The following is a 20,221-nucleotide window of genomic DNA, read 5'->3' as shown; positions in this document are numbered from 1 at the left end:
CTGAAAAAAAGACCGGTGTCCATAATAAACTGGAAAGTAAACTACGTATTTTCTTTGAAAGGTATATTTGTACGATATATTCATGATCAATCTTTCACGGCACTTATTCCGATATTTGTCTGCTGTACAGAAAACCAAAACACATTATTACGACAAATAAAATAGTAGCGAAATAGATTGTACAGAGTTTAATATTATTTGTAATATACGGTATTTATTTCCCTGAAAATCAGATGATCAGGTATACATACTACTTCTCTACAAACATTACCTGTAGTTACTGTTTAAATATGAACATTCAGCACTTGTTGCTATGTAGAAACTATCTCCTGTGGGTGATAGCCATGGGAAATAGTTGCTACATAACATAACGTGTCTCACTATTAACATTTATATTTGTTCTTGACACATTTTGCGGGCCGGAGTAAATGTCGGCAACCATGTCGGAAACTCAAAGTCTAAAATAATATCTTGCGGTAAATAAGATAATAATCATAAATGACATTTCCTGATCATGAGATCATTCTGTGGTTGAATAATCTTACACGTGGTGTAACCCTTTATGTCGTGAATAAAGTATAGTAGTGGTAGTAGCTTGCTTGGTAACTTCTGCTGCGTCTTTCACTCTCTTACGAACCAATTCCCCACATTATTATACATAACAGAGGGGTAATATGATGTCTACTCGTACTAGTGCCAAATAAGGCCAGGCAATAAGTGTTTTATAACACACCACATTCCCAGGTATGCATTCTTTCCATACAGTCAAAGCAAATCACCAGCAGGACCCCCTTACTACATTCGTAGCGCCCTGTGGAAAATAACAAAATAAACAAACAAATAGTGCCCGCTGTATGCAAATTTAGTTCACTAGTCCACATCATGTGACACGATCTAAGCCAATCAGTGAAGGGTGTATGAAAAAGATGTGTTATAAAGTTTAATTAGGCCTGAATTGTTTTGCTTACTTGTTTGAGGTTATATTGACATAGATGTGATTCTTGAGTTAGTGCTCCACCACGGTTTTTTTTATATTTATTATTTGTGTTGGTTGTTTGATATTTCTCTATCACCTAAACATTACATTTATTACATTATTCCGCGAGTTTTACGAACAGAACACAGAAAGAGCTACACGGCCGCAAGCTCGATCTTCGTAGTTTGCACTCAGCCGGGCAACACCCAAACTACTATGCAAATATCTGGGCCAGAGTTAGACATTCGACTGATTATTTCTGACTTGTGTAAACCCTTGAAACTAGTCCGCTATTTAGAGTTCAGTTACTGAGAAACATTGATATTGAAGCGTTCACATGACGAGATGCAGTAGACGTTGTAACCCATAAAACACTTATTAGTCCATAGACTTTCCACCAACAGGGTGGTGATGGAGGGCCTATGTCTAATCTGAGCAATTTTGGTGTTCATTCGATGGCGTTTACCCACAAACCGTGCTGATTGTGTTATCGCATCGACTGTCATCAGTTTGTGTATGGACAAGATATGATAACATATGTTCGACGTCCTTGCCCCATAAACTGGTTCAAATCAAGTAGATCTGAAGAAGCAAACGAAGGATTTTTTTAGAATATTTGCAAAATTCAGAAGTGTTGCAAATATATTAGAGTTTACAGAAAAAGCGGAACAAAGATTAATTTATTTGCAGGTGGGTTGATTTCGGGATTTGATGATTCTAAATGTTATCCTTTCATTGGGATCAAGTTACCAAAATAAACCCGTGTCTGCAAGCTAGACTAAGTCAAATTGTAATAACACTATTCGAAATACGTCATGACAATATGTGCACATAATAAGAGTTGTCGGTTTTCACGTAGACCGTAGTCACATGTTATGATTATACCCATGGCAATACGCAAGTTCTTGTCAAGTTTGTGGTAGTCGTTTTTGTTTGATTGATTGATTGATTAAAATTGCGCGCGAAATTAGATGGCATGCTGTTTATCCTCGCAATACTTGCTATATCAGTTACAAAGGAAGTACCGTGGTGGTGCTATATTTTTCACCAACGACAAATTAAAGCCAATTCAACTTTACTGGCCATCGAAACAAGCTCTTGATCAAGAAGCGATTACCAATTTGAGAGAGAAAGAATACAGCAGTCTGTTCGCAATGTAAATCGTACACGAAAAATAGAATAAGTCGGTGGTGGCGATGACCCTAAACGACCTCTATATTGTGATGATTTATTGAATATATTGACAATATTTGTTTTACCGTCCTTATCCTGTGCCCTGGGTGTCCTCAAATATGCAACCACGCCAAAACAAACGTAACGGTCTCTACGATATTCGTGCCTTCACATGATGATGAAATCGGTAGAGACCAATTGACAACACGACGAACAAGAAGTCATTTGAAGCAGGTAGCCTAATCTGATAAATTGTCTGTGGTATGATTTTGCGGATCAATCAATCCACATGGGCAGTTGATACTTGGGTTCTATACCAACCGTTCGGTTTACCGTAATCGTGAGTATGTTATAGCTATTTACATATCACCCCCTTTTATCTACTGACCTATCGCACTCATACCACGCGTACACGATGAAATCCTGAACCGGCATGTCCTGCCGGTATGAGCATTTGGAAATATAAACTTCCGTTTGGAAACTGTGGTCACAGAGACCAATATGCAATGACATCAACAAATCCTAATTATGAACATGTCGATTTTTTCAAACACTGACCAACTGAGATATTAAGGTTTTTAACATCTTGAAACTATGACTCAGGAGAGTATAACGTTTCTTTCCCCGAGATCCTTTGCGGTGAAATAGCGTATTTCAATTCAGCTCATATCTATCTATCTATCTATCTATCTAGCTCAATTCCAAAGTCCCAAACTTTACTATGTCGGATATCATTTGATAAATTCAAGTACATACTGATTAAAGTCACCTAGTAGTTGAATGATTAAAGGCATAAATATGTTTGGATTGACTTTTACAACTGCAGCTTACTGTTCTTATGATGCTGTACCTGCTGCAGCAAATGCAGTCGTCTGGCGATCAAACCCTACCGGCATTGTACTCATAACAAAATGTGTTGCTAGATTACTCGTAAATCTTTCATGACTGTATAACACACATACATCAAGCCAGTGTACGCAATACCATAACAGCTAGTAGGGGATAAGTCCACCTGCGCAATTACACTCGAGTGTAATCAGAAATGTTTTTAGGAAAGGTTTGATTTATTTTCCAACTGGCAAAACTAAGCAAAAACAATCGCGGAAAGTTGCAGCTCAAGTGCCTTTAATAAAAAAGAAAACTAATAAAATAATTCGTACGTTTTTGTCGTATAGAATGAGAGGTATTTTCTCAGATTGTCAACAATTCGTTCATTTTAGTGGACTGATTCAGTTCAGTAGATAAAATGTCATTTTTACATCCTTGATGACAGACTTTTATTTTGGAAAAAAGTCAAAATAACAGAAACAAATATATAGTCCAAAATTTACATTCCCACTTGCATTTGTATTACTAGTATCACAAACTACAAGGAACGAAATGAAAAACAAATACTGTAAACGACGAAACAGACAAATGTCTTATTGAGGGCAACGATATATACGTAAGATCAGAACTGCATATAACCGTTCAAAAGATGATCATACGATTAACAGTGTTTGTGGTTTTCAAAAACCCCCATTTTGCTGTCGCACTACCGAATATTTATTTAGGGGTGGTGCATTAATAACAATGTGTCATGGGTGGAGGGGGGGGGGCGCTAATGTCTTATTGGGCCAACAAAATGACTACTTTGTTGTCAATTAATATACATATAAACCTCCGTTTAGAGAAAGGGGTCTTAGACCAATAAAAGCAACGATATAGCTATTACTGTATCGTGTTTTATGTGTCTAAAAAAAAACCTTTCCATTATGATATTGCGATAGCGATCCATATCTGTATCACAATTGCGTGGGAGTCTGTATTCTGTTTGAATAATAGATTGTAAATGAAGGGGAGGGGGGTAAGTGTGATATTGACAGTATCAAAGCTGTAATGTGGAAATAAGGTGAAAACTGTGTGATCAAAATCATCTTTTTTCTTATCGGCTCTATATGCCTATATAACACTTTACCGGGATTTGTAGACGTACATGTACACGTCAAGGAAATCACTATCATACCATCAACTGTGTTAATAGCGCCAGAAGACGATTTTAACTCCATTGCATATATCGACATTTATAATATTGTATACCAGAATACGGGAGATGTTTTACTTTCCGTAAGGCTGGGGTTAGTTATGCTCTTGTCTGTGGACACGATATCTCAAACACATACATACATACATACATACATACTTACATACATACATACATACATACATACATACATACATACATACATACACACACACACATACATACACACACTTACATACATACATACATACATACATACATACATACACACACATATACATCCATCCATCCACACATACATACATACATACATACATACATACATACATACACACACATATACATACATACATACATACATACATACATACATACATACATACATACATAAATACATAATTTTAGACCTCGTGTTTATGATTTAATCCCGCGACTCACGTTAAAATGGGCGTTATATTGACAAAATCGTTGGTTTATTAACTATATCAAGTTTGATATGTTTTAGTATAGATTGTATAGGAGATGCAGTGTGCCTGAATCAATTTGTGCCATGATCGTCAATTGTGTAGATGACGCAAGGCTTGAATAGACTTCCAGTCTCTATTCACAGTAGCCTAGAGGTGGTAGCAACGCCTTACGTCAGCGGTTTAAATCAATCTCCATAGTTCATATATAGGTGAGTGAACCGCTGCAGGTTAGATACTAACTGTTGCTGCAACATACAATGGCAAGGACAAAATTCAAAAAAAAAAAAACTTGAACTAAAAATAAGAGCGAGTCATCGAAGAGATTTAAACCGAATTCTAGGTTTATAACGTCTGTCACTCCTCTCCCAGGGCCTTGTCCGTGTTCGCCGAAACATATTGAGATATGAGATGGGATGTTCGGTTAAAATGTGGGTTCTTACATTATTTTATTGTTCTTTATTGGAAAGCCAACACCATAAATACAGTGTTTAGCTTGAGAGTACAATAGACTTAGGGGATGCGTTCATGTATGGTAAAGACCAATTTTTAGTCTTTACATATACATCTGCAAAGACAAAGAAACTATAAATACAAGTCTACAGATTTTGAAGAAGTTTAATATAAAGTTGAACGTCTTCTCGCGTTTCCTTCCTCAACTTGACACATCCTATGAGTACAAAGTGAGCAAAAGGTATGGCTTGGGATGTTAGGCTAATTCTAGCAAAAAAATGCGAAAATGTGTAATTTTAACAATTGAAATATAACTGTAATATAGATAGATAGATAGATAGATAGATAGATAGATAGATAGATAGATAGATAGATAGATAGATAGATAGATAGATAGAAAGAAAGATAGATAGATATAGATAGATAGATAGATATTAGATAGATAGATACATACATACATACATACACACTAATCTAATTCTAGCAAAAATGCGAAGATGTGTATAATATTATTTAAAAATTGAAATATAACTGTAACAGAAAGGTTCCTACGCCAGTTTTCCCTGCAAATTCATATGGTATAAAATAGGATAATGGCAACTGTTGAAAATGAAAGATTTAGAGCTTCTGTGCCTTGGTTGAATAATTGAATTAAACCCATTGCCTATGTATCTACTTCCTTGGCAATCGATTACTGCACTTTATCAATCGATCGCGATCCTAGTAAGAATCTACAAAATCAAAGTACAAACCAATACCACAGAACACAGACAAGACTTATTTTCCTTTTCTGTGTACACAGCAACAGAGGTATCCAGTTCTGATTTTTGTTTACAGGGAAATGATGTTTCCACACTTTGCAAACACACTAACAACTATTATTATTATTCCCCCACCACACTTCGGTGCATCTATTTTATCGTTGGAAAATAAAGCCACTAGGTGATAACACTCGAGCATATTAAAGGCAAACTGTATCACTGATTCTGCGCAAATTACACGAAAAATTGTACCACCGATTATTCGCTAATTAATTATAAGCCATATCTTTGTGTGCTACTACTGTGTCGCGTGGGGCATTTCAATAGTGAGCGCCCTCCACTTGTCTTTGCAGGATTCGCCAACAGCGACAATCGATCGAATTTTTGAAAATGATATTTCAAAGCGTTGTTAGCTCTTTCCAATCGTAAGCTCCTTATTGGACGATAAATTTACATGGACGTTTTGAATATATTTTACAAAGTGGCATACGCTTAACAGTTGTGCCACGTCGATATTATCAATTCCAAGATACATGTGTCTGACATTGTAATTTAGTAATATGACCTTGACAGCATCGGCTGGCCGGATAAAGTCTTACTACCACGAAAATCACGAAACCTGGAATAAAACGTTGCCTGGCAGGACAACAATTCTTACTAACATTGCTACATTTTATCGTCTGGCTCAACAAAAATCTTTCCAACATTACTTCGCAATTGTCTGGCGCGGCATGCATCCTAACCAACACTACGTATACTATACTTTCTTTGCGTAGATAGTGAGCTAGCTAGCTATTATTCAAATGTACAAGGACAACCTTGAAGGTCAGTGCCTTCATTCTGATATTTTTGAGACAGTCAATGGTACTTCAATTCTTGTAATACCAGACGATAACATGTCGAAATGTTAATTAGATTTTTTTGTCAAGCCAGACAATAAGAGTTAAACAATGTTGATATTTGTCTGGCCAGACGAAAAAGTAAAGTAAAATGTCGGTAAGAAGTTTGTAGTGCCAAACGACGTTTTGTTACAGGTTTTGTGATTTTCGTTGTAACAGCGCTACATTTTATTATCTGACGAAACGAAAATCTTACTAACGTTGCTACATTTTATCGTCTGGCAATGTGTAGCAATGCTGGTAAGATTTTTGTCAAGTCAGATGAAAAATGTAGTTAGTCATCGAAAGTTAAATAAAAAAAGGTTCCGAGTCCAGTTCTACAGTTTTGTTGTTACTCTTTCAAATAATAATAATTGCTAATACGACACATTCGGAGTAATAGGAGTGTGCACAGCTGAATTCAATATAAGTAGTGCCACTAACGTTTGTAGGTGAAAGTAGGAACAACACGAGTGCTTAACGAGTCAAGACTAGAATTGCAGTGTCTTCATACGGGTTGTAGTAAAATATTTATACACCGTACGGTGTACCAAATATCGCATATATAGTGAAACCTTGCGTTATCACATCATCACCTCGTTACTTCTTCGTAAGATATCATGTTTGAAACTGTAAACTATTTGCTGATGAAACAAACGTAGCTTCCGATACTGAGGTGGCTTTGAAATAAAAATAAAAATGGTAAATTATTAGAATTGCCTAACAATTACATAATATTGTGGATACTTTGGTTAATTAACGCAGCAAAAATATGCTTGTATTTGTGTCACGTCAGGGATAACAGAGGGGAATACGGAATAGGCAGTGTCAGCTTTGGCCTAGATTCATCAGCTGAATGGTGGCCATCATCGTCAGGAACTACACGAACTATAGCAGCCAAGGCACGAAAAAAACATGACTTACAATACTGTCTGGATATATTAATATATGTAATATTACTTAGGATGTTATTCTATGTGTAAGGTATACACTTATTGTCATAAACAACATATAACCCAAGCACTCTAATGCAATGAGTATACACGTATTTTACATTTTGTAAAGTAGGGGTTAGAACTGTATTTAATAAACACCGTGACCCTAAACATTTTTTTTTGCATGCAAAAAGGTAAAATGGTAACAATTTACTTCTATTTATGTGTACACTTTCATGTCTTTGCTTCATCGGTGGTCATTTTTTTTTAAAAACGTATTCCAGAGAGAAACCAGGTCTTTTTAGACTATAACGTGTTCATCCTCTTAACATTTGACTGTCTTCATTTACTTCTTTTACACCTCATCAAACTCTCACGGAAGTATTGTGACCGACGAGTATCTTATCTTGGGGTCGTTAAAATATTTTAAGTAAAAATAAAAAAAACCCCACAATTCTGACCTACCTCCCACCTTATTTTCTGGTCATGTTTAATATCGGATTTTTTTTTTATTTTGCGTAATTCAACATTACAGTTTTTCTTCAGTAAATATCACTTGACTAACGCCCATCAGGATTTTTCGCACTATTTTTCAACAGCATACTATGTTGCAAACCTTTAACGCTTGCTCAAGACCGAATACATTGAAACAGCTGGGTACAAAGCCCTTCTCTAAATACAAGTAGAGATTTCAGATAAAGTTGCAGAAAGTTTTGGTTTATCTGAATCATTTTCCAACTTAGGGAATCGGAATGCTGTGGATAAGTTCTGGGGAGTCAATGCAGATTTCATAATTATAATGAAAGCCACGGCGACGACCGTGATCGCGTGATGGTTTGATTTGATCGATGGAAGCGCGTGCCGAAATACAATAGAAGCAAGTAAACCTGAAACAAAACGTCGTCCCCTTCGATAAATATCTTAAATTAAGTATAGTGTTGCTACATTTTATCAATCTTACCAACATTGCTACATTTTATCATCTGACGCCACAAAAGTCTTACCAACATTGCTACATTTTATTATCTGACACCACAAAAATCTTACCAACATTGCTACATTTTATCATCTGACACCACAAAAATCTTACCAACATTGCTACATTTTATTATCTGACACCACAAAAATCTGACCAACATTGTTACATTTTACCTACAGATTATCTACACTCTGAAAAAGGTTAAAGTGTAACAACTGTACTGAAGTTTGGGTCCAGCCAGACTCTAAAAAGTAGCAATGTTAGTGAGATTTTTTGCGCCACAAGACGACTTGGATAATTGTAGCAATCAATCTTGAAGATTTATGTAAAAGAAATTGGTATCCACTTTCTGGTTTACTAGCAAGGCTTGTATTGTAAAATATATATTAGTACTCAATCTTACCTTGTTTGAAAATTTGAAAAATGGAAACGTGAGCATTTCTCTTTATTAATTTTCCCCAATAGTTTTTTTTGTCTTTTTATAGTAACTGTGTTCGTTTTAATATTCAACTTGTACGCAAGTGACTTTATTTGCAAAATCAGTAAGTCAACATAGAATCGAAAAAATGAGCGCTAGGATGTTCCTGGTGAAAAGATTTCGGAAGCGCCTGGAATTGTGTGTCACGATCGACAGAAATTGCTCCATTTCAAACTTTCACCAATGTCCATTAGTTAAACATGGCCCAAGTACATAATAAGTTTACAAATACCATTGATTGCTACGTAACATGTTACCAAGGTGTATGTTATACAACGGGTGTTTGCATAAATATAAGCTTTGTTGCTTGAGTCAGGTAGCGTTGCGGAGACGAATTCATTAAAAGCATCAACTTTTGAGCGGAACTTTTTTCCTAGCTCATAACCACGACTATTGATCTGACATTTATATATACAGAAATATGACGCTTTAAAGATAAAGGCAAAAAAGAAGTTTTGACCAATTAGTGACAATAATTGATTTTTTCTTGAAGGGTTGGAAACAACTTGTCATTTTTGTCATATATAGTATTGGAGCTGTACTCTATAACAATTTTATGACACCATGACTAACATATAACCACATCAATTTTCAAGTCGCAAATTTACACACCTGAAAAAAAAATACCAATAGGAAGTTGGCTAATCGAAAGAGTATATTAGTATAGGGATATTCAACATTTCAAAAGCTCACCATCGACAGAATCATTTATTTACGGACAAACAAACTGTTTACATATTTGCTATATCGACATGTTTACTAGAATCGTGTCAAACGGAAGCCTTGCAGTAAAATTGCACACTGAAAATACGATGAACTTCATTAGGAGACAATGACGAGGATAAGAACGACTGCATAGTACAGACAACTCGTGGGAACGCTTGATCAATATTACTACTATTGTTATGCTAAAAAGGAAGGTAATGAAAGTTTAATTTACTATCGATAAGTTTATAAAGTCTCCCACAGAAAGAGTTCATACGTAGGAGACAGTAACTTTATGCTTTCGTATTGAAAATTAGGCATATAGCTTAAAGGCCATGGTTTCAATTCCAGGTTCCCACATTAGTTATCTTGAGTACTACAGCATATTGACTCAAGTGTTATACAAGTCTAATCTAATCTAATCTAATCTAATCTGATCTGATCAAATCTAGTCTAATCTAATCCATATATGATTCTTGCATATCGTATTCTATAAAATACCTCAATGATTTTTACAAAGCACAAAAACCACAAGTACAATTTGACGTACAAAACAAAATCTTTGTCTGCGGTCGTAAGGTTAGTTTAAAACCACGTTTAAAAAACTGAAAGAAAGTTACGGATCTAAAAGTAAGATGGCAGAGCATTCCACAAGTGTGGAGCGCATATCACCACAATAAAAAGTAGTACTGAGTGGTTGATGTACGGCTGGTGCTTCGCTGAATTACCAACTCACCAAGATAGCTTGGAGCAAAGCTGTTAAGGACATTGAATGTGAAGCGGAGAATTTTGAATTCTGTTCGCTTCTGAACTAGTGGCCATTGTGGTGGATGTGTTGATTTTTGAGATGATGTTTTGCCAAAGTAGAATTAATTGTAGTAATAAAACTCTGACAAGAGGATGTATTGTTGATATATAACCATGATCATGTAAGTAGAAAAGGAGATGAAATATTCAATGTACTTTCTTGTCACCAAATTAAAACACGTCATCTGATTGGTCAATTTGGTTTGCCTACTACTTTAAAAAGACTGTCAAAAGACATTACATGTTATCTACATTAACAAAACACGTGGTTGCTCCTGTCATATCATATCACAACGCTTTTGAGTGTCTCTCCATCAGGCGTATCGAACTGTGGAACTGGGAAGAAAAAAGAGAAATTAAAATGAAAGTAATCCATTCATGTGTATATTATTGATGTATGTTTACCTACGCAGATGTACTTTAAGAACTGTTTCGAACACGCCTTTTTGTATTCATCATCACCGTGGAAGTCGCTGCGAATTCTTAGATATTTCGTTGCTGCCAGCAGCGCTTTCATCTCATTAATATATTCAAACGTCGAAAATCATTTAGAATAGTTTGAACAATTGGCTCTGCAGCTAGTAAGGTTGATGTGTATTTTTGACGTTAGGTATAATCTGCAGTCACTGTGTAGGTGTACTATGGCGTTTGCTGGCTTAGGACTATATCGGTAGGTAGTCAAGTAGTCTACGACGTCGTTTTCTCTTTCTGTGTGTCTATAGAGGTTGTATAGAGTTTGTGTTGTGTTTTTGAATTGGCTAAAATGAAGGGAAGTACTAGGGTGCGCAAACGTCACTGAGTACGACGGGCATGTGGCAAAGTGTGACAAAACTTACAGTGAGTGACAACATGGCACGAGATTTGATAAAAATATCTCAGTAACATTTAACCTACTTCTAGATAGATTGTGTGTATCTTTCCACGAGGTTGAATACATTTATACATAACAAACATTTTTTTAAACAATTTTTTTTCTGCCATTTTTTCTGATAAGGTATAAAAGGTAAGGTTACTCACAAACTGAACCCCATATATCTTTCAAATATCATTACATAGTTTATAACTGTTCTTCAAAATGCCCTCATTGATCAGTGCAGCTGAAAACTTGCAACCATATCTCAGAGAGAGAGAGAGAGAGAGAGAGAGAGAGAGAGAGAGATAGATAGAGAGAGAGAGAGAGAGAGAGAGAGAGAGAGAGAGAGAGAGAGAGAGAACTATAAACGCACAACTGATACAACTGATAAAGCGTCAATCCTAAACCCCAAGATTAACAAACACACTATAGAAAATTCATATGATAAAATACCCATAACCCCTGTGTAAATATAAAATTTACTGCTATCACCTTAGTTTGGCTTGTGGACTATTAAAACGTTACAAATATATGCATCATGTAACGTACGTCACATGGCAGTGTCCCTCAGTGGCACATCGCGGTGTCCCTCAGTGACACTCCTTGGTTTTAGGTAGGTTTCTAAATTTGTGACATTCGCGTGATGACAAATTTGCGACCCACCAAACGATGATTAATTTCTCAACTATATAATTGCTGTAGCGATATGTACATTTGATTCATTATAACAATTATATAGGTGGGTTTGACACTTAGTTCTCATTAGCGACAAGATTAAGTTATACTTAGAGTGTACAAATGTCATGCACTGTATCATATTGTGACTCCAGTATTGATAAGACAAATCCAAATCTATGATACGCGTTTTAGAGGAAAAGGTAGAAAGGATAATTATCAGGCTTAAATATAATGTCGTGCAAATTGGTTTATTTTCTAATTTATTACTTTCCTAAAATCATGCATTTTCGTTGAAACCTCACTAATTGCGTAATTTGTGACAACTATGATAATATAATATGTTAATAATATTGGCTTTGAATGATAGTCCTTGATAGTTGCCAAGGTTACACCAATAATATGACATTATTTTCTACGGTGAAAAGATCGGTATCTTTGGACGAATAAAAGTCGTGTGGATGTTGTCAGATTGTCACTCCTCATTCCGTCACAGTGTCATCGCAGCAAGCAATTACCCCATGCCACATAGCTGAGTCGGAAACATCTGAAGAGATTTCTTGCCGTAATAACACTGTCTAAGAATAACTCGATCCATTAGTATAATTAATTGTTTTATTGGGCTAATCAAACTGTCTGAAGATAATTTTTTTCGATTTTCAATTTGTTGTTATTTATTCTAAATATTCTTCGATGGAAAATGTCGGTGTTACTCGCGCTGTCGCCCGTTTTTAAACGAATTAACGGTTACTATTCGGGCACTTTCCGTGGCGATATATTGTCCACGCTTTCTGGTAGGTTTCAAAACTTTTCTTCGTTAAATTTTACCTCTCAAACGATTTGTGAAATTTGTATACAATCTTTTGAAAATGAGGCATGGTTATATTTAACTGCTCCGATTGGATTCAAATTTTCGTCGCATGTCTGTTGGAATCAAAGTCGGTGGTTAAGGTGTCTTGCTTGTGTGATTTATGAGTATTGGACATACACAGCGCTGGTTTGAAGTAGCTTTGAGTTTCGACACATACAGTATCCAATCATGCGCTGCGCCTAAATGGGGAGACCCGCCTTAAGAATTTGTTCTTTTGTTTGTTTTCCAGTAGTTTTCTGACATACATGGATGATGACCATCTTAATGGACCTGAGCGGTACGACGAAGAGTGTCCCGACACGTACAATCTACAAGTGGCCAACACCAGTACAATCGAAGGTAACTAAATCCACATATTTCGCAACCTGGCTTGAGTTTGAAGAACGCTGTCATTTGTGACAATTACAGGCTGGTCCGTAGTCCGAAGCTAAAAATGCGTCGTTTGTGCGTCCTGGTCTTATCAAGGGAACGTGACGTCATTATTTGTGATAACTGCGTAGCAGGCTAGTCCGTAGTCCAAACCCATTACGACTACACTGAAAATGTGTATAGCTTAACTCCCAATTACATTTAAGTTGCTGAAATGTCTGTGGCGTCAAAAAAAAAATGATCAGAAAAAATCACCATGTGCTAAGAATTGAAACGCCATAATTGTGTAATCTAACGTTTGAAGAAAAATGTAGATTATTTACGAATACAACCATGCTGACACAAAATTAGAACAATATAGAGATAAATTGATTGGTTCATTTTGGGTTAGACGTCTTTGGTGTGAACCGGTGGAGTTGATCCTTGAGAGAATAGGGAATAAAGGAAGGGAAATTCAAACGTTCTTTCTGAATCTTACGACTTTGGGTAAAATATGTATGACTTTTGACTGTCTGTTTGTTTGTTTGTTTGTTTGTTTGTTTGTTTAATGTGTCCCTTAACTCATGTCACTCAGGATTGGGTCGTGTCGTGCAACCCTTGTTAACCCAAGCATTTAATCTGAATCATTCAAACAACTCTAGCACGAGGTACGAAGGGACTCTCCTTTCTAATGTAACTCAAAATCTCGTCTAGATCTGACTAATCTCACTGTATATGTGTATTTATGATGTAGATAGTTCCATGATCTTGTTTTGTTGTAGACATTGGCACCTCTACGTTAGTGACACCGGTCTCTAAATCACCCGTGCCTGCTTCGCCGCCAAGAGTAACTTCAACTACTCCACCAAGTAACAAGATTCCATGCCAAGTGTGCGGTGATACGTCATCAGGACTTCATTTTGGAGTTTATACATGTGAAGGCTGTAAGGTAAGACAAGTTAATACTGTTTTCTTTAAAACACATCGATACCAGTAAATTTAGATAAAAAAAATCACATTTGAGGTCATTTTAAAAGCAAAATTTGTAAATCAGATTATCTTATTATTTCTGTCGACTTTCTATCAACCATAAATAAAACAGCATAGACGGTTATGTCTTTCTAGGAAACAAAGTTTATCAAAAGTTGTCCTCTAAAAAAACTTTGACATACGAACGTTACTTTGCGATAAATTAATTGCTAATATTCGATCATTAGATTTACATCGGTTTCATGAAAAGTATGAGCAATGTTTCATTTGACCACATATTCATTATTAAACGGTTTCCTGGCACTTTCGAATTTCACAATTGTTTTCCTTATTTTCTTCACAATATCAAGATAGCCTACCCTCTCTCTTTTTATAGGAGAAACGTTTGAATGTTTCCTCTTAAAATTACACACACCCCCACACCCACCTTTACTCTCGAGACATAATATGATATATAACATAAAACTTATCCTACCAATACGCCCGTCAGTCGTACTACGAGAGCGTAAAAAATAGAGTCGCCTTTTCCGTTCTTTGCACTGCATCCACAACTGTGTTGTTCTAATACGGACCACTTTGCATTATTAAGTAAAGACTTTTTATTTTATGCTAATATTTTATTTTTATTGAGAAAACAAGGGATGTATATGTTTATCAAAACTGTGACGTTTCCTTGTATCATTATTGAATAATAAAAATAATGTTGTGACCTTGAAAACTGGAGTAAAAATACGGGAAAATGTTATTTCATCATGACCTCACGAGAAAACTATTTTGTCTATCACCTTGTTGTTGCTGCTGCTGTTGTTACACTTGTTCACTTCCTACGGTAATATGCTAGCTAGCGTTTTTTCCATGACTGTCTAAATCTTTGACCAATTGAATTTAAGTTTTCTCCAGCTGAATGATAGGCACTGTAAAACCGAGAAGCGCGATGGCAAAATTTACAAGAAAAAGTTTTTTTTTCACAAATGATTTTGAAATTCGATGTTTACGCTGGCTTGGAAATTGGTGAAAAGAATTGCAATATGTTTAACGTTTTTACAAAATGAAAACAGAGAGTTTGGTAATAGTAGCTAGGTAATTCAAATGATGTTCTCAATCATGTCTGATTTGTTGGTTTCAATCAATAATTGTCGCCTCATTACTGATAACTTATCAGGCGCACTTTGATGATATAGTATTTAATGTCGGTAGACGGTGACTCAGGCACGTGTCACCAGTCACTTATGTAGTGCATGAACTTTGATATGACGACATTCGCAAGGTGACGATGGAAACATTTATTTTCAGGGCAAAATCCTGATATGTTCTTATCCATACAACGTGTTTAGTCAGCAAGTGGAATGTTATAAATAGGGAATAACTGATCTCCAAGGAATTTTCACCTGTATTTTGGGTCTAATGGAGAGTTAGAAAAAATTATAAATAAAATTATATGTAGTAGTTTGCTTTAATGATTAACCTGATTTCTTAGCCAGTTGTGTGTAAGGTGAGACCGTTCTATTTTTTGTACATACTCAGCAAGTCATCCAAGCCTTGCTATCTACCCCTGACCGCCTATTAAACGCTTGAAAAGGCAAACTTTTAATACAAGAATAACTCCATCATGAAAGAAGAATATCAATCAATTTCTCTGGTGGACACAAATTTACAACAGAAGTCAGTTAACCTGAAACAAAATATCGCCTAATTCGTCAAACATTTGACACATCTTGGCACAATTAATTAATTAATTAATTAATTAATTTAGATTAACAGAACTCTTACTAAGATTGCTACATTGTGTCATCTGTCGCCACAAGTTACTAACATTGCTACATTTCTATATTTGTGCAAGCCGCATCCTAATAAGGAGTGAAAATGTAACAAGACGAAACAATGTAGCAATCTCAGTAAGGTTTTTTTGTCACACGGAGCCAGATGACGTTTTGTTTCAGACTAACTGGCTTTTATATTATATATTTTTCTGGAGACATATGTTTTAGTGGCTGCCTACAACGACGTTGTTTTTCCGGACATTTTCAACACCTTCAATGGGATTATCGTTGGCGTTCAAAAAGTACACAGACCGTTCAGATTGATCAGTGTAGTTGGTATAATATTTGAGTAAGCTGTGTCCGCATAGGAGTCCTCAAGATTTTAATTCTACTTCATCAACATTTTATCCAAAAACTGACCTATTTTTAAATCCCAATAAAAAGACAGAAATTGGAGTCAAAGCTGAATACTATAACACTATCAGTGGTTGATTTTGTTTGATAAAAATCACAATGGTAAACCCTAACAACTGGTTGGCAACTTTTAAGTGCTATATCAATGGAACATTTTGTGAAATAGTCTGTGTGCTTCTGTATGCTTCCGTTCTCTTTTCATACTTGTTATCTCTATCGGATGTTTTTCTTGTTTCGGCAATTTTAAAATTTGTTATTCCAACTTTCTACAATTTTGTGTTTAAAACTAATATTAGCTGCTGCATGCAACTTGAAGCAATTATACATGAATTGTGATTTTTAATCTACTGCCGAGTTTGTCGAAAACATTTATCAAAACACTTCATATCTGCCGGAATATCAAACCGATAATGAAGACTTCGTACCCAAGGCAAATAATTCAACACTGATAATGGGGGAAAATAAACTGAAATTTAAAAGGTCACATATGAGAGAAGATATCGTTCGCGTCGCCTGACTTTAATACAGACACTGTACCGAGATGCGAACATCTCCGTTTATGTACCAACAAAAGCGTCTTACACGACCTATCGCCTCGTTTTTGGTATGATTTTCTATTTTGTAGTATAATTTTGGCGACAGAGAAAGAAAAGTGTCGTCTGTCCTTTTGAGGACAAAAAGGCCAAGGATTCAATCTGAGGTCCTCATGATTACATATTGTTTGTGCTATCATTCAAACCATTACATTGGACCAATCTTTTGTTCGAGACCAACTTTCTCTATAACTACCCAGACAACTGTTTTTCAAACCCCCTTCTCAATCCTAATCTAAACCTTCGGAAGTCACGAATTTTTAGGACAAATCATCGGATAGAGGCATCCTACCTTACGCATTTCTCGTCGGCAAATCTTTCCACTGGCGTGGTCGATCACCCAGACAGAAAATAAGACCTGAGGCTGACGTGTATCACTTGATGTTCTGTGTCTTCCTTACTGATCTAATATTGCGTTGGTTTTGATAACATTATATTTTTATATATTATTTTTGTTTACTTAGTCAATCTATATGCCCCAACTTTTAGAGTGTCCATTGAAATGTTTTGTTTGTGTGTGTCTAAAGTCTGACTTGGGCAAATATCTTCTGCCCCGATTTATTTTTGTATTCTATATTCTAATGACGATGTAAAGGTATTGAATGCATTTTGTCGAGAACGTGGAATCAAATGCGTTGACACTATCTACTGTCTTGTTTGATTTGATGCAATTAAATCTCCTGTGAGTACAAATATACGAATAAATATCGTTCTTTAATGAAATGTGCATACTTTACAACATGTACGAGTACTGTAATTTACCCCACGATTTACATAATTATCTAGGTTTATTCTCAGAAGGGGCTTGGAGCTAAGTATTATTGGATGACAATTTTGAGGCTGGATATGCAAGTAGAACGACATGTACGGTGGTGTAGCATGCACCCAAACGATGGAGATGGAAACTAACGGACTGTGATCTATCATAATATGAAACTCAAATTTCAATTATAGATATAGCGAGACACGAGTACTTGGTATAGCCAATTGAATATGTTGAAATTGATAATGACTACTTAGTGCCGCATTAACTTTCCCGATGCTGGTTGCATAGTCATGATAGTGAGTGAATTCGTAGCCTTGCAACTTAAATAAGCTCTAATACCTAGAAAGAATATTACATTTTGAGAGACGATCGTCCTTTTCGACTAATAATGTAACACTATAATTATAACTCATAAAATAAGAAACACGAGGCTTACTAGTTTATTATGTAATGTTGCCACACAATTCAGAGAGTATAACGTGTCATCATTTTAAATACAAGGGAGAGGCTGTACATAGGACTATCTAGCCTCTTTGCGACAAGTAAACAATCAGAAAAAGCAAAAGAAATGCATTAGTTTGCGAGAACGGTCCTAACACTCAGATATCAACCACAGATAAAATACTGTATTGACATGTGTGTTTAGCAAACACTGTATATCTGCAAAGTTGACATGTTTGTATTTGAGTCTAAAATAGAAGATATATAGAAAATCACAACAGGTGAATACATTAGTTCTTAATAATACTAGCCTCCCATCCATCCATCCAGTCATGTACTCAGTTTCTGCTTCACGGTGGTTGTGCTTTGAAAGTGAATATGTCGATGGAACGCACTCTCCGGAATCCCAGTCGTGATTCTTGTAACATACACAGCGACCCATCGAAGGATCGGGCAACTTTTGCTAATTATTTATATATAAAAAAAACCCAGACGGTGGCAGCAACTGAGCACTTGTACCTGTTTCTTTACATTTTCATGTATTAATAAGAATAAGAAGGAAAGTGTACGAGGGAGCACAGAAGCTATGTACGGTATTGACTCTTGATCGAACTAGCACTGTGTTCATATACACCACATATACAATGTTTGTATACCATGTACAAATAATGGTGACACATGATAACCTCTAGATCTTTGGCTGTTTGTAGAAATAATTGATAACTTGAAGATTTAGACGATCCGTAGCGTTGACACATGTCAATATAGAGTAGTTTTTTCATACCCCCCCCCCATAATTTAACCTACGTGACTTTATATTGATGTTTTATCGCATTACTTTGTATTTCCTTTTTCCTGACAATTTCCTGCTATCGGCTACCATGAATTCAAAATGTTTTTAAGTCCGACCACAAGAGATATCATATTTGGTTTATGATCAAAGTTCACGACGCTGTGTTGTATTGATGTATCGCTACATACTATAACCAGTATTCGCTGCTAAATATTACTAAGGTCACTAGGCTCCATGGTAGGTTACCTTTCTGCTAGGTGCTAACATCCCATTATTTCAAATGTTTCATTTTCAATGTTGAGTACTAGATACTAACGTTTTATTAGTTTTTCGTATATCTATAGCAAGTTTGTAGATGTGCACAAACTCTCTGTTTCTCTATTTCCAGGTTATTGCACTGAAAAATAATATTCACGTGCACTTCATAAAGGGCGCTATTTAAGAAATCCGTTGTTTGACACAGAGGCATGCAATGAAGTTTAATAATGCTTGTATACAATGGTATACAATATCCATGTTGTCATGTTATAATATAGCCTCATCTTTCCTTCAATTTCTAGTGTTTCTACAGAAGAAGTATACGAGAGGGCGCTAGATACATGTGTGCAAAGAGTGGCAATTGTTGTATAACTCCCGATACAAGAAATTCTTGTCGATATTGTCGATTTTATCGTTGTCTCGCCTTAGGAATGTCTCCTGAAGGTAAGATAAACCAGATTAGTCTTTAAGTAATAGTTTTAGTTATTACATGTATACATGTTGTGTGATTGTTTTGCTACATAAGCTGTACGTGTTACCAGGTGTTCGAGTCTATGGTGACCGTCGCCCATATGCCAATAGGCTTAACCTGTGTCGTTTATGACAATAATTTTCGAAATCAAGAAAGTACACGAAAGCCAACATGAAAATCTACGAACAATAATTGCGCTCGGTGTGAATACTTTGGGCATAAAGTGGTTAAAATTTAGTCACTTATCCTGATAGGTGATAGTACTGACGTTTTGGTTGGTTTCGCACTAGCAAGACAAAACCAGTAGCGACACGCGTCAATACAGATACTGTAATAAAGGTATTCTGTTTGTACT

The 20,221-nt window shown here is 35.9% G+C and overlaps 1 protein-coding gene across 1 annotated transcript in view; it reads left to right on the top strand.

The window, feature by feature from the left end:
• The window catches only part of LOC144449439 (uncharacterized), a 37,498-nt gene that overhangs the window by 15,522 nt on the left and 1,755 nt on the right, over positions 1-20,221 (top strand). Inside the window, exons 2-4 of the mRNA XM_078139971.1 lie at positions 13,261-13,370; positions 14,162-14,328; positions 19,697-19,838. Of these exons, the coding sequence (XP_077996097.1) occupies positions 13,261-13,370; positions 14,162-14,328; positions 19,697-19,838 (419 nt within the window). The remainder of the gene's footprint in view (positions 1-13,260; positions 13,371-14,161; positions 14,329-19,696; positions 19,839-20,221) is intronic.

This window comes from Glandiceps talaboti, chromosome 18, assembly GCF_964340395.1.
Source record: "Glandiceps talaboti chromosome 18, keGlaTala1.1, whole genome shotgun sequence".
Classification (NCBI taxonomy): domain Eukaryota; kingdom Metazoa; phylum Hemichordata; class Enteropneusta; family Spengelidae; genus Glandiceps; species Glandiceps talaboti.
This window is presented reverse-complemented; position numbering and strand designations above follow the sequence as displayed.